Source organism: Sapajus apella, unplaced genomic scaffold (assembly GCF_009761245.1).
Source record: "Sapajus apella isolate SASKATOON/1434 unplaced genomic scaffold, GSC_monkey_1.0 scaffold1, whole genome shotgun sequence".
NCBI classification, from domain to species: domain Eukaryota; kingdom Metazoa; phylum Chordata; class Mammalia; order Primates; family Cebidae; genus Sapajus; species Sapajus apella.
In genome coordinates, this window is record NW_022436941.1 from 4504817 (window position 1) to 4519277 (window position 14461).

At 43.0% G+C, this 14461-nt stretch overlaps 1 protein-coding gene across 4 annotated transcripts in view; it reads left to right on the forward strand.

Annotated features, from left to right (window-relative positions):
* The first annotated feature begins 802 nt into the window (after positions 1–802).
* SH3RF2 (SH3 domain containing ring finger 2) overlaps positions 803–14461 on the forward strand; it is a 150139-nt gene continuing 136480 nt past the window's right edge. Inside the window, exons 1-2 of one of the 4 annotated variants that reach the window (XM_032244601.1) lie at positions 803–927; positions 2063–2550. In XM_032244601.1, coding sequence (XP_032100492.1) covers positions 2173–2550 — 378 coding nt within the window. In that variant the 5' untranslated portion in view covers positions 803–927; positions 2063–2172. Of the gene's footprint in view, positions 928–1907; positions 2551–14461 lie in introns of those variants that run through there. The other 3 variants (XM_032244526.1, XM_032244675.1, XM_032244760.1) reach the window with 3 other exon arrangements.

Sequence of the window (14461 nt, forward strand, 5' to 3'; positions counted from 1 at the left end):
TCCCTAATCTGCAAAATAAAAGTAAAGAAGAATTTAGCGTATCCTTTAAAGAGTTAAAGGGCTAACATTGGTATTTAGAACAGTGCTTGACACAGATAAGGGTTACCCTGGTATTAGGTAAGATTGTTATTATTGACTTAGTCGTATACCTTTGTAATTTTACATGAAACGTATTATTGATAAATCAAAAAATAGAAATGTGAGCATAATCCGAGGATATGAAAAGACTACAGTTGGTAACAGGCAGGAGGACAACTTGGAGACCACTGCTTTTCCTTTTTTGAAAAAGCTTCTCTGAGCTTTGATTTTTCGCATGTGTGTATATACATGACACTAGTTTCTTAATTTAAACAGATTGAGCAAAAAGATCAATGAAGTCCCTCTAAATTCAGAGTCTCTAAATTCAGAGACTATGATTTTTAAAAAGCAATATTTTCTATGTGTCCGGCTTATCCTTGTTTTCATAGCTTGACCATTTTTACTTTTGACCTTCCCAGGAAATCCTTATGAAGTTTTAAAATAAACACTGTCACTTTGGCATGTTTGCAATGGTGCAGGTTCTGATTCCTTGGATACTAGAGAAAAGGGGAAAGGTGAAAATAGGAACTTTGTAAATACTTGGCCTTAGGGACTGGCTTACGTTTTGCCTCTTAACTATCTTTTCCCAGAAACAATTCAGTTAACTAAAGGAAAGAACATCAAGTTAACCACAACAAAAGCGTCGTTGGTAGGCAGCAGCCTGGCGGTGAAAGCGTTAACAGGGCTGGGAAAGGCGATCCCTTGAAATGAGTAAGACTGAGTGGTTAAAGTTTTGGAGCGGTGGCTGCAGCGGCGCTGGGGGAAAGGAAGCCGGTTGGAGGGAGCTGCGCACCCCTGCTGCGCGGAGGAGGGGGCTGAGCAGAACTCAGCAGAGGCTACGCGCCCAAGGTTAGTGGCCCCAACGCGCCGCCCCAACCCGCCGCCGCGCTGACATCTTTGGAGAGGAGTCTTAGGAAGCGAGGCGCCATCGCTCATCCTGGCGTCGTGTCTTTCCTGCTTATTAGTCGCCAGTGGGGCCACTGGCCTTCTTGCCAAACCTCTGGATTCGGCGTTCACTGAAGCCCTGGCACTTGTAAGGGGGGCAGCTCACTTCTTCCCAGACTTCTAAACTGGAGGCTTTCTTTCATACATCCAAAAGGAAACTTGTTTCTGGAACAAGCACTGTTTTCAGACCGCCCCCCACCACACACACACACACACGCCGACCCCTACCTGCATGTGCTGCCCTAGTATGGTTTTTACAGGTTGGGACCACAATCCAGAATTCCTATCTGCTTCATTTGAAACTGAGAACAATGTCAAAGTAACTAAACAGGCTGCACGACTTTACCTTGTGGGAGGAATATTGTTTCCGAGCCTTAGGTAATCAGGATGCAGAGGGGGGAAAAAAAATGACAAAAGAAAAGAAACAAAGCTTCCAAGTACCCTAGCCTGTAGTTAAGGCAAAATAATTTTTGGAAATGGGTTTCTAATGGAAATGTTTCTTGTACATTGCTAGAAGAATGCGGGAAGATGTATTGTGAAGGAAATAATTCTACATCTGCATGAGATTCAGATCAACTTACCCACCTAAACTAATCCACATGTGATGCGGACGATAGATACACTTAGATCTAGGGGACGGAGAAGGAGGAGATAGCTACCCAGAAATTGGTTTGGAGGGGGCTTTGTTGTAAGAATTGCAACTGTCCAGGAGATTTCCCCAGGCAGGGGTAAAGGACCTCTTCCCGCCTGGCCGGTAGAGAGGGCTTGGGTGGCCACTTCAGCAGGCCACTTTATGTCCCTGCTCTCCTGTCCCCTACAGGCAATGAGCAGTCAGTCCTGTGCTGAATGTTCCCTCTGATCCTCACGGCAGGCACGAGTTGAGTCTTATACCTGCTAGCATTGAATCAGAATGAGTCACTGAAACTTGGGTGCCGGAACAAAGTACTTGCAAACTGCCTTATGAGACACTGCCTCCATGTAGGTGGGATATACCTCTCAGAGCAGTCACATTTTTTTTCTCTCTTCTCTCTCCTTCAAGCAGGCAAGAATTCTGACGTTCTCAAGAGACCAGCTCTTCCCCGGGTGGCTCAAAGGACCCTACCATGTGGATTCTGCTTCTCCAGGTGGGGACTGGAGTTTTGAAATAAAATGGATGATTTGACGTTACTTGATCTTCTGGAGTGCCCTGTGTGCTTTGAGAAACTCGATGTCACGGCCAAAGTCCTCCCTTGCCAGCACACCTTCTGCAAACCATGTCTACAGAGGGTTTTCAAGGCCCACAAGGAGCTGCGGTGCCCCGAATGCAGGACGCCAGTGTTTTGCAGCATCGAGGCGCTACCGGCCAACCTGCTGCTCGTGCGCCTTCTAGATGGCGTGCGCTCAGGGCAGAGCTCAGGAAGAGGGGGCTCCTTCCGCAGGCCCGGCACGATGACCTTGCAGGATGGCAGGAAAAACAGGTCCAACCCCAGACGTCTGCAGGCCAGTCCTTTCCGGCTAGTGCCTAATATCAGAATCCACATGGATGGGGTAAGAGAGATCTTATTTGTTACTATCATGTCCACGTGGGGGTTGGATTTGTGCATACAGGGAGCTAGAACTTATCTTCTTTTAGTTACATTTCAGAGTGCCGCTGGTGATTCCTGAGTGATATGTTTCTGTGGGCAGTGATCATTTTACTCAAATACAACAGAAGCCTGAGCCTATCTAATCATCTAAGAATTCTCTTTAGAACTATCAAAGCTTCCTAGGTTCTCCTTTCTCTTTTGGCCAGAAAGTAGTAGAACAAGGAAAGCCTTTTAGATTATAATTTTGGTCTTTCACTTCTGCTGTTCTGAGGCCAAACCAGTGCCTGGGAAATGCATGGAGGGTGGGAAAAAAGAAAACAAATCCAACTGCTTGTTGCTTTTGAGATCTCAGAAATTTCCAAATGTCAGGGTTTTTTTTTTTTTTTTTATTTTTTTTTAAATCCATCATCCACCCCTAGTCATAAAGTGCTATTATGGCAATACTCATTCATAATCTGTTCCAAGCTATCAAGATACTTGACGCAGGAGATAGTGCAGGAGGGAAGCATCTATGTGGGCGGTCTGATTGATAGCAAAGGCTGGGCTGTGAAGTACATCAGCTGTGTATAGAAGCTCTGCAGATGTGTCTCATTTTGCAAAATGGATGAAATACACAGAAGATACACAGCAGAGGCTGCAATTAAAAAACCAAACAGACCCAGTTGAGCCTCACAGGAGATCACCCAGTAATGCTTTTATGTTTGGATAATGGGAATCCCTCTGTCCAGAGCTGAAAGCACGCCCTGAGGACTTCATCTGACCTGGCTATGAGCCTTGTTGTGGACTAATGTGTAGGGGCACATCTGGAGAGAAGGACATGCTCCTTGTGAGTCCAGCAGAATTATTTGTACTGTCACCCCTGGAGTCAGTGTGACAAAGTGGACATAGAAAGCTGTGGCTTGGGCCATTGGCATACATAGAAAATCAAAACTGCATTCCTTGAAGTCTTACCTAGAGCAAGCATTAGATCTAAGGCTTGCTCTGGCAGCAGGGTCCCATGTCTCCGTGCTGTAAAGAGGAACAGCATGTGGGAGAGTCTTGCAGGACTCCTTCCTCACTCAGGAATGAGGAGTGGCTTATGATACACATTTGGAGCAGTTTTCCAAAATTTTCCTTCTAACAGTTACCCCTTCCTGGATTCGCCGCACCTTGAAACCACCCATGGGAAATGTGTAAACATTCAAAAATGAGGGTGAGAAGAAGTGGGACATTTTTTCACTATAGACTCTTGATTTCTTCACCGTAGACTCTTTATTGCCATTGTGCTTGTATGTGAACGTATTCCGGAAAAGGGCTTGGAACTCTTCTAAGTCCCTCCACTAGCCCTAGTCTAGTCATCAATCAGAATCCACAGGTCTGGAAATGACAGAGTCGGGGGTGAGGAGGCAAACTGTCCTCAAACATGCCTTGTTTGTAGAGAGAAGGGCTCTATCTCTGGGTCAGCAAATCCTCCTTGAATTCCTAAGACCCAGCAACCTCTGCCCCTCCCCACCTTGTAGAAGTCTGACTGCCTTTTAGCAGAGTATCATCATCACTCACTCAAGAAATGTTGTCACACTGGGAGGAGGCAGTTCCCTTATCAACTTGGAATATTTTTGCTGTGGTTTTCATCTTTCTCAATGTGGCTGTGTTGCAAAGAAAATGTAGTGATGAATTGATTTACAGCTACCAAGTTTTTGAACCATAGAGGATTCCCAGAGTCCTTCTGGCACAGGCAATTGAGGAGAGAGCTGGTCGTACATAAGAGACAGCCATTAAGATACTGGGTCTCTCTGGAATTCTTTTGCAGGGACTTATAACACCAGACTATGGTCTGTGCCCACCCTCCAAGCTGCTCTGGACCAAGTCCTGTCGTGAAGCTGAAACTCAAGAGCTCCTGTGTTCAGGCAGGACCTGGGCTAGAAAGACGCTCTGTAAGAGAGCAGAGCTGGCACCCCCCTCCCCCCACCTCCCAGTTCCTTCATTTCCTACCTATCCTTTCTTGAAGTGACTCCTCTCATCCCTTTTGCCTTCCTCAATGGGAATATGAACAAACCCATTTCTGGATGTCAATATGGCTGTCGTTCTGCAACATGCCTCTGCTCCCAAAAATATTAACTATATTTTCGGCAAGCGTGAAAGTAACCATGCATCCCTCAGTTGAAACAACTAAGGCTTTTCTGGATGCCACAGTCTGTTCAGAGAGTCAGATGAATGGACTTGCATCCTTGGTCAAATCCTCCTGAGTTCCTTGCCCTCTCTGCCGCACTTCAGCCAATCTAGTCAAAAGCTAATAACACTTGCTACCCACCTTCCTCCAGGATAGTGTGAAAATTATCTTTGCAACATATACTTACTGCCTTAGAAAACATCTGCTATGTGAATGCAAAGCATCATCATTAAGATTCATGTAGACATGCTGTGTGACTTTGAGCAAGCCACTTATGTTTGCTGAATCTTAATGTAAAATTCTGTAAAATGGAAAGATGTCTTTTATAAAAACAGACAACCACTGTGAGGCTTTACTAATTAATGTCTGCAAAACGCTTTGAGAGCCTTAGATGAAACACATTTGGAAGATCGTTATCACAGCAAACATGATTATTGACTGTGTATTGTGCCCTGCCATGCATGAGGCATGCTACAAAACGTAGAAGGAGTAACAGCCCTCGTGGGAGAGTGTAATAGGTATGATTACTATTAAATTTGATTCTATGATGAGTGCAGGCCAGGATACTAAGTATAAGGTACTCCTCACAGAGAGCATAAATAACCTGTTGTCACAGGGTGCCATTTTGTAAAACACCTCTTTCAAAGGACTTGCCGATAACCTGGCACTCCAAAGAGTTCATTTAACTTCCTGTCCGTGAGCTTTTGAAGCCCAGAGTCTGCTCTGCTCACCTAGACTCATCTAAAAAACAAGCTCATCGAGCTCCTTTTGTTGGCTGAAAGACGCCTGATACATCCTGTGCCAGCCAGTGTTCTAGGGTGGAACCAATCGTCACACCTCATGGTGCCAGCCCAATAGAGAAAAAAAAATAGTCTATTGTGCCTACATGTCTAAAACCCTCCCAAGATGATTGTGTAAAAAGAAAACTTGAGAAACAGCTGTAGGTTTCTACAGCATGCAATTATTTCAAACCAACAGGCGAGATCACCAGACTCCTCCGGGAGGAGCCCATGGTGGTACAAATCCCACTGTTTCTTATTCCTTCACATACTCCAGGGAAAGCAAAGGAAGTTGGCAAGCCTTCAAAAGGATTGTAGGTTCCTGAAAGCTGATCTCTCTTCCTCCTAATTCTGTTACACCTTAGTAATATTTCTGACTTAGGATAGGTCGTAAGCAGAGAAGTTAATCTGTGGACTTGGGTTTGAGAAATACCAAAATTCAAATCCCGACCCTGACCCTCAACAGTTGTGTACTTTGGGTGACTCACTTAAACCTCAGGTCCTCCAATTCCCCATCTGTAAACTGGAGATAATCGTAGTGCCTACCTCAGAGGGTTGTTGTGAGAATAAGTGAGATGATTCATGTCACTTAGCTCTAAGCACAGTGACTGGCTCATACTAAGTGCTCAGTAAATGTTAGCTGTGGTTGTTATTGAAATGACTCAATACTTTCTACTCTAAATTACACACACCTTTTCAGCCCCTTATTAAGCAAGTGCCATCCAGGGATGGTCTGGTGCCCTGATTTTTCATTGTTTTGTTTGCTTCCATGTGATCTGTGGCCATGATTCAGATGTGTGATTCTTCCCAGCATGTGCTGGCTTTGCAGCTCACTTCCAGTACCCTTAAGGTGCTAATGATCAATTCTAGGAGAAAACTCCCTAACTAATTTCACTTTCCCAAACAGCACATTCAAAGGAAAACCATGCACCGGGCAAGAACCTGGTCTACTTCCTCAGCATCATCAATTCTTCATTAACTTTTCTATCTTTCATTTGTTCCTGCTCACTCTATGCCCCAACACAAATGTCGCCATGGGTTCTGCGAGCCTGGACTTTCTACATTGCTAGTATCACGCCAGTCACACACATTTCTGTCTTACTTACCCCTTATCAGCAAGAACACCCCTGCCACCTCCAGCACACAGACCAGGTGGCTTTGTCCTAGAAACTTTTCAGCTGGTGTTGCAAACAACTGATGGGGAAAAAAATGAGGTCAGAAAGCACATCAGGGAATTGAGGTTTGGCAGAAACCAGAAGGTAGGCCAGCCCTTTTCCTAGGTCTCAGAGGCTGTATCCTGTGACAGAGCTGTGATGTAGACAGTAGCAAAACAAATTTTTTTGCTAAATTTGCAAAGGGATTAAAATCATACCAGGCCCCTGAAAACAGCAGATAAGTGCCATTTGGGACAGCAAGGACCATATGTGGCAGGTGAAGAAAGACATAAAGGTAGGGGCTGAGGTTGAAAAGTCGAGACCCAGATGGTTCTCCAGCTTCACACGCATTTGCAAACATTTTTAATAACCACATGGCCCCACATTGGCACTGCCTCCAATCTCTCTCAGTGCACCTCTTTCCTAGTTAGCTTCCTCTCTTTTATTGCTTACTGTAGCATTTTAAGGATTTACGGTGAAGTGGGCTATATTTGTGCTGGGATTGAATTGCTGGTTGGCTGTGAGGCCTTTGACAAGTCACTTAACCTCTCTGATCCTCAGTTTCTAGATTTGTATAATGGAAATAATAAAGGTGTACATATATCATACAGCTATTGTGAGATTAAAATGAGATAATATATATAAAGAGCTTAGCACAAGTGCCTGGCACATAATAGAAGCTAATAAATGTTAGAACAGTAAATAACAAAAGAGTAAGAGCAGAGGAGAAAGCCGGCTGGCACTAGAGCTCTTTGCATACACACAGAAACATGCAGGGATCCCTACTAAAAAAAATAAAGAGAATTGCAAAACGAAAGGGAGTTCTCAAAAAGACAAAACTGTGTGATGGAAAATAGATGAGTGGTTGCCAGGGGTTACGGGTTGGGGGAGGATATGACCATAAAGGGTCAGAATGAGGTGATGGAACTGCTACGTATTCCAATTGTGGTCGTAGAGAAATGAAACTATGTATGTGTTAAAATGTGTAGAAATAAATGCCAAGAGAAAAAAGTCAATTTTGCTATATAACTATTTTCAGAAGGGAAAGTAAGCTCATGCACATTTCTTTTAGACTCTGCCTGATTTTTACTTGACTCACTCTGATCACCTTTCATTTCGATGTGTATTAGATCAATGCTATTTCCGAGAAAATCTTCGCTACCATTTAAGTGATCAGGGTAATTCCTGCAAAGGGCTCCTCCCTGTTGTAGCCAGTCATTCCATTACCTACTTCAGGATTTTTGTTGTTGTTGTTTGGTTTTGGTTTTGTTTTTATCAGTTAAAGGTGTCTGGCCAAGCAGTGGACAAACACAAACAGCTCACTGCCTGCAGGATGGCCTACGCTCTGAGGCAATGGGTGGAACATAAGCTTTTTCTTACTCAACCTCAATTATCTGCCATGTGCATTAGGGACATGTTACCTAAGGGATTAGCCAATTTATATTTTTGTGTTGTTTTCATTTCCTCTTAGGAAGAGTTGCCTGCCCACCTGTCCCTTCATACTACAAAAAGACTTAGAAGAAAAGTGCCTACTCAGCCCTTGCCTCTTGAAGAGCATCCTCATCTGGCCCATTGTAGGCACCGTTATATCACTTTGGGCTTAGCTGGGACCAGCTCAAATATGGATTGTGTAGCCCTAATTTGAAAATCTGACAATCGAAATGCTCCAAAATCCAACCCTTTTTGAGCACTGACATGATGCTCAAAGGAAGTACTCATTAAAGCACTTTGAATTTCAGATGTCAGATTTTTCAATTTGGGACCCACAACTAGCGTGTATTCTGTAAATATTCCAAAATCCCCCCCAAAAATCTGAAATCTGAAACTCTTCTGGTCCCAAGGGATACTCAACTTGATCAACTTTACTCAATTTCTTTTCCCTTTAAAAAAAAACCTTTAGAGACGGGGTCTCACTCTGTCACTCTGTTATAGCGCAGTGGCCCAGTCAGAGCTTGCTGCAGCCTCGAACTCCTGGGCTCAAGCAATCCTCCTGCTTCAGCTTCCTGAGTAGCTACAACTACAGGCACATGCCGCCACACCTGGCTCTCCCTTTCCCTCTCCTTCTGTTTATTCATGCTTGTACTTTAGACCAGCCTTTCACATGGTGAATTCTCTAATGGGGTGTGCCACAAAGGACCAAGGTCAAACAAACCTGAGATTAAAGCTAAACATCTTCTCTTTGCTGCGGGACATTTTGCAAGTTTTAGCATGCTAATGAATTGTGGATTTCTAAGTGAGATTTTAATAAGAAACATTTCCCAAATTCCTATGGCATTGACACCCCCCTTCTTCTCCCTTTTATTGTGTTAGCATCTTAGTAATATTAATTGTCCATGGAACAAATTTGAGAAATGCTGTCTCAGACTTCACATGCTTAGTCATAATGCAAAAGATATTTTTAGAAAACTCTTGGAAACTCACTATTGCCACCCTCTGCAGTATTTATTTAGTTCCTACCAGTTTTCAGCTATAGGCTCTATGGTAACCTACACAGCAAAGCAGATTCTCACTTCCTCAGTGCAAAAACCAGTCAAGACTAGTTGGTAAACCAACTTGTCAGTATACATGTATACAAACATATATATACATATAGATAAATATATCAAAATTAGGGATATTGATGCTGATTTTAAGGTATTCATTATAATATGTATTGTCTGTTTAGTTAAAGCTCTTAGAGAGAAAGAGAAACACTACCATGTTAGATGCTCACTGTAGGATGCATCCAATTTTAGAAATGTTAAGTTGTGAAAAAAAGAAGTGTCTTACCAAAAAGTACATATTGTCTTATTCTACTTATATAAAATTGTAGAAAAGACAAAACCATAAACTATAGTAATTTTTTTGGATAATGAAAATGTTTTATGCAATGGTATTTAGGTTTAACAAAACATCAAAGTGGACACTTAAGTGGGGTACATTTTTCATGTAAATTATAACCCAATAAAGTTGATTAAGACAAAAAATTCTTTGACTCAAGAAATGATGGTTTATGAAAATGTCAGGTGGTGAGGCAATTCATACTGAACAAAATAAAGCTTGATTAGGAAAAAGAAACTTCCTAGAAAAACAAAAACATGTTTTAAGGGTCATTATACTTATGATCAAGGGAAGAAAAGGCAGGGTCTGTCCTGGGCATGTGGACCTAGAAAAGGCAGGACAGGGCAGGGATATCTTGAATGAGAATGGAAGCTGAAAGAGAAGGGAAGGAAACAGATGGAGGAGAGGCAGAGTGACTAAATACTTGCCTTCCTATCAGGGTGACTAGATACCACCAGGAAAACACATGTCAAGTGCTCTCTGTAATAAAGTTTCTTCAGCAGCTCTCATGCCAGACTGGTTGCCTGCCATCACGAGGCCTATCGGCTGCATCTACAGCAACTTCTTGGATTCAGGGCAGCCAAACAAGAAGTTATCGCTACTCCAAGCAGGTGACCGAGCTTACTGGGTAACTGAGGAGCAGTCTCCATGTCCCTGGCAGACAGAGCCATTCTTTTCTATTGAAATGGTCAGGTTACCTGATACCCCTAGCACACATGAACACAAGCAAGAACATCCAAAGTAAGTGATAGAACATAGGCAGGGAAAGATAAATCCATTCACCATGAGCTGCTTCCTGCAGCTGGGACCTGTGCCAGCCCCCAGGGTCACACTGCTCCAGATCTCCAGCTCAGAAGCCAGAGCATTCAATAAACTATTCCTAAGTACCTGCTGTGTACCAGGCTCTGTCTTGAAAGCTCACACCAGAGACACTCATGAGCTCAGACTCCAGGACTCAAATAGAAGCTGAGTTCATCTCAGAGCTCTGTCATTTCTTCGATCTTTTTTCCGAGCACAACCAGAACAGGCACCTCATCTTATCTCTGAATACTGTGCTCAGAGCACCCAGCGCACAGCTTGGACCATATTAGGAATTTTTTTTTTTTTTTTTTTTTTTTGAGACGGAGTTTCGCTCTTGTTACCCAGGCTGGAGTGCAACGGCACGATCTCGGCTCACCGCAACCTCCGCCTCCTGGGTTCAGGCAATTCTCCTGCCTCAACCTCCTGAGTAGCTGGGATTACAGGCACGTGCCACCATGCCCAGCTAATGCTTTTTGTATTTTTAGTAGAGACGGGGTTTCACCATGTTGACCAGGATGGCCTCGATCTCTCGACCTCGTGATCCACCCGCCTCGGCCTCCCAAAGTGCTGGGATTACAGGCTTGAGCCACCGTGCCTGGCCATATTAGGAATTTTTTTTAATGGAAGAGTAAATAAATAAACATGGCCATGTCTGTGGTAGACCTCATAGGGTCACAGTATAACTCCTCATTATGCAGAAATGAACCCTTCATGAATTGAGCCATTACAGAGCTATTTGAGGAATAAGCAGCACGTTATGTTAGGCATAAAGTCATGTGGTGATTAAAACGTTCTTGCTGTGAATCACCTTACTAAATACCTTTTTTAGGGGGTGAACATCATTCTCAGGAAAATACAATGGGCCAGCTTCAAAATCTCTTAGCTCATGAGTTGCTAACCCTAAGAAGATAGGCAATACCACTCTGCATATGTCTAAACTCTTCATCATACACTGCAAATTTCATGTGCTCTTTGATCTTGAGAGAAACATTTCATCTTAATTGATACTTAATTGTCACAGGGATACCAGTGATGGAAAGGCAGAGGCTCTGAAAGAATTTGCCACTGCGTTTATGAGTTGAACTGAGCTGGCCTCCAATATGAAGGGAAGACAGCGTTTCCGGTGGAAACATGGCTGCTGTACTCATGCTGAACTCCTGCTGCCAAAGCCCTAATTTTATCTGTTTTTTCAACAATTGTATTTTTTATTGTGGTAAAATACACATAGCATAAAATCTACCATGTTAGCCTTTGCTGCATGTTCAGTTCAGCAGCATGAAGTACACTTATCCTGTTATGCAAGCATCACCACTATCCATCTCCAGAACTTTTACATCATCCCATACTGAAACTCTGTATCCATTAAACCTCCAGCCCTTGATATGTGTGTGTATATGTAAATATGTATATATTTATATTTCAAATTATGTCTGAATAATGGGAATAGGTATGTTAGTATTATTTTTAAAATATGTATTCCAATTTTCTGCTGCTTCTGACTTGAGACATCCGAGAAACAAGTAAACAAGATAATGTGATTTGGAACAAAGGCTCTCCATCATGAGTACCAGCTGTGTGCTTCTGCACAAGTTACTTAGTGACTCTGAACATTGTTACTATAAAATAGAAATAGTAAGGCTCACCTTGTATAGTTATTGGGGGATTTAATGGGATGATGCCTGCAAAGTGCTTAGTACAGGGCCTGGCACCAAATAAGCACCCAGTATGGTTAGCTCTCTGCTTGCACTCATCCAGGTAGGTTTCTCTTTTCACATGCTATCATGCCTACCACAGTTAGATGCCATTTGCCTGTGCTATAGACATGGGGATAATAAAAGTCATGGCATCACTTGGAGGCTTTATCAAGATAATTTTTATAAAGCTCATAGCTCAGGGCCTGATTCAGTAAGCTTAGTGGCAATCAATGTCAGGCATTGTTATTATTAATATTTCTCAGGTCTCACTTATTCAACAGACACTTATAAGATGCCTTTGATGGGTAAAAACTCTTTGTTTGGGATCCAAAAGTGAGAGAGACAGGATCCATGTCCTTAAATGGCTTGTGGTCTTTTATGTAAACCACATACCACTTAAACTTTAAAGTTTATTTTAAAATTTATTAACTGCATACTACTTATTATACATGATGCAATTAATAAATCTTAAAATAAAGGTGTTCACATGTGTTACAAGAGCACAGATGTGGGACTGGTCAACTCTACCAACAGAGTAGATGTATGGAGGACTGACTGTGTGTCATTCACTGGGCTCTACCTAGAGAATCTCACTTAACTCTACTTACACACAAACCACTGAGAACAGTGCTACTGCTATCTCCGCTTTAGACAAGAGGTTTGTGTTCTGTAAGTGTAAATATTAAGAAAACAAAATAGGAAAGTATGATTACACGCCATAATTTAGCATCCCGCTAGTTGTGGGAATGTTTAGGGAATATTTTGGGGTTGTATTTTTTAAAATAGGCATCAACAGAAACCCATGATACTGAGGATTGCAAACCTCAGAAAGCATTGAGGGGCACATAAGTTGGGTGGTGAGTCCTGGCCTTGTGGTCCCAACGCTGCTGGCTTTGGAAAATGTGCCGTTCAGGTGCTACTTGCATACACAGCATAGAGGAACTGAGAGCAGACGTGAGAGAATGTGGATCATTCACTGTCACCCTTTCCTGAAAGGCTATTAGGAAAACACTAGCCTAGAGACAGGAGAAATAAGTCAGATAATCCCAGAGTGTCTGAAGCAGACCACCGAGCTGAGGGCATCAGACAAACTGCCAGTGTTAGAGAAGGCAAGAATGAAACTGTCCAGCTAAGAGGGAAACTCCCCATATGGCTGACTGCAACCCATCTTCAGGTACCAGTGTAGCCTGTATTCCTCCAAAAGTCAGCCCTCTGTCTCAAACCCAGGTTGGCCTTAGGTTCCTCTCAGGTTCCCAGAATCTCCAGTGCTACCCTCCAGCCTCCAAAGCATGTATCAGACTGTACAGTGCTATCTGCTCACGTCTCTTTTCTACTAGACTATAAGCTCTATGGGTAAGGAGATATCTTGTCCTCCTCTGTACCTAACACAGGGTCTGAAATGCAATCAGCATTCACTAAATACTTAATCATAATGCATAATGTTTTCCATATTGCAAGAAACTGTGGATAGATTAGCCAGCCTCGTGGCTGAGCTCCTGGTATCTTCCCTTGAGGCTAAATGAAAGGAAACATATCAGCCATTTTGTCCCCAGGATCTCTTCCAGCCCCTGCCTTGTTGATGAGAGTGTTGCTTGACTTGAGGCCAGGTGTGTTAGGAATGACACGTAGGTGCTTGCAGGGGATTTGGAGGTAATTGGGAGGTGAAAAAAGAAGTCAAACCAGAATGCAGCGAGATACCAATGAGAACACCAACTGACTGGCATGCCAAAGCCTTCTGAGCAGGTTGCTCTGGTTTTTGCAGAATTAAGAATGATATCGCTGTACACATTAAAGTATTTAATTGGTTGCCAAGGCAATACAGCGGAATCACGGGGCACAGAACAGGAATAGAACTCTGCAGGACTCTGCTCAGGAAAGGTGTTCGTCTGTGATATTAACGAGCTGCCTAGATATGAGAAAGGCGAAGTGGCAATAAATCTTATCTGGGACTTTTGCTTAATAAACAGGAATGGCAGAGAAATCGAGGGGCCGAAGAGAAAACTTCCCTTCTCAGCTCTCTGGAGAAGGAGGAGCGGTAATCTTCTGGATTCCAAATTTCTTCTCGGAGTGGTGGATTCCCATGGATGAGAGAAAGCCAAGTAGATTGGTTTGATGCATAAAGGAAGGAGGAATAGCGGGAGAGAACAATGGAAGGAGAGAGCAATGTTCTCTTCCTACTGAGAGGTGATAAAAAGGATCCTGGATGCAGGAGGCTGCATTTTAACAGGGGAAAAAGAAATTTACCATCTCCCTCTTTTATGTCTCTTTGTATTAGAAAGGAAAATAATTTGCAGTTAAACATATTTCTTTCTATTGTTACTGTCTTCTGCAGCTTTTCAAACACTAGGATTTTTTTCACAACATAAAGTTTTCTAGCTGAGATATTTCTGGGATTCCTACCTTCCTCCATTCCAGTTGCTATACCAAAGCCTGGAGAATCGCACCAACATAACCAAGTGGAACGATCGTTCTCACT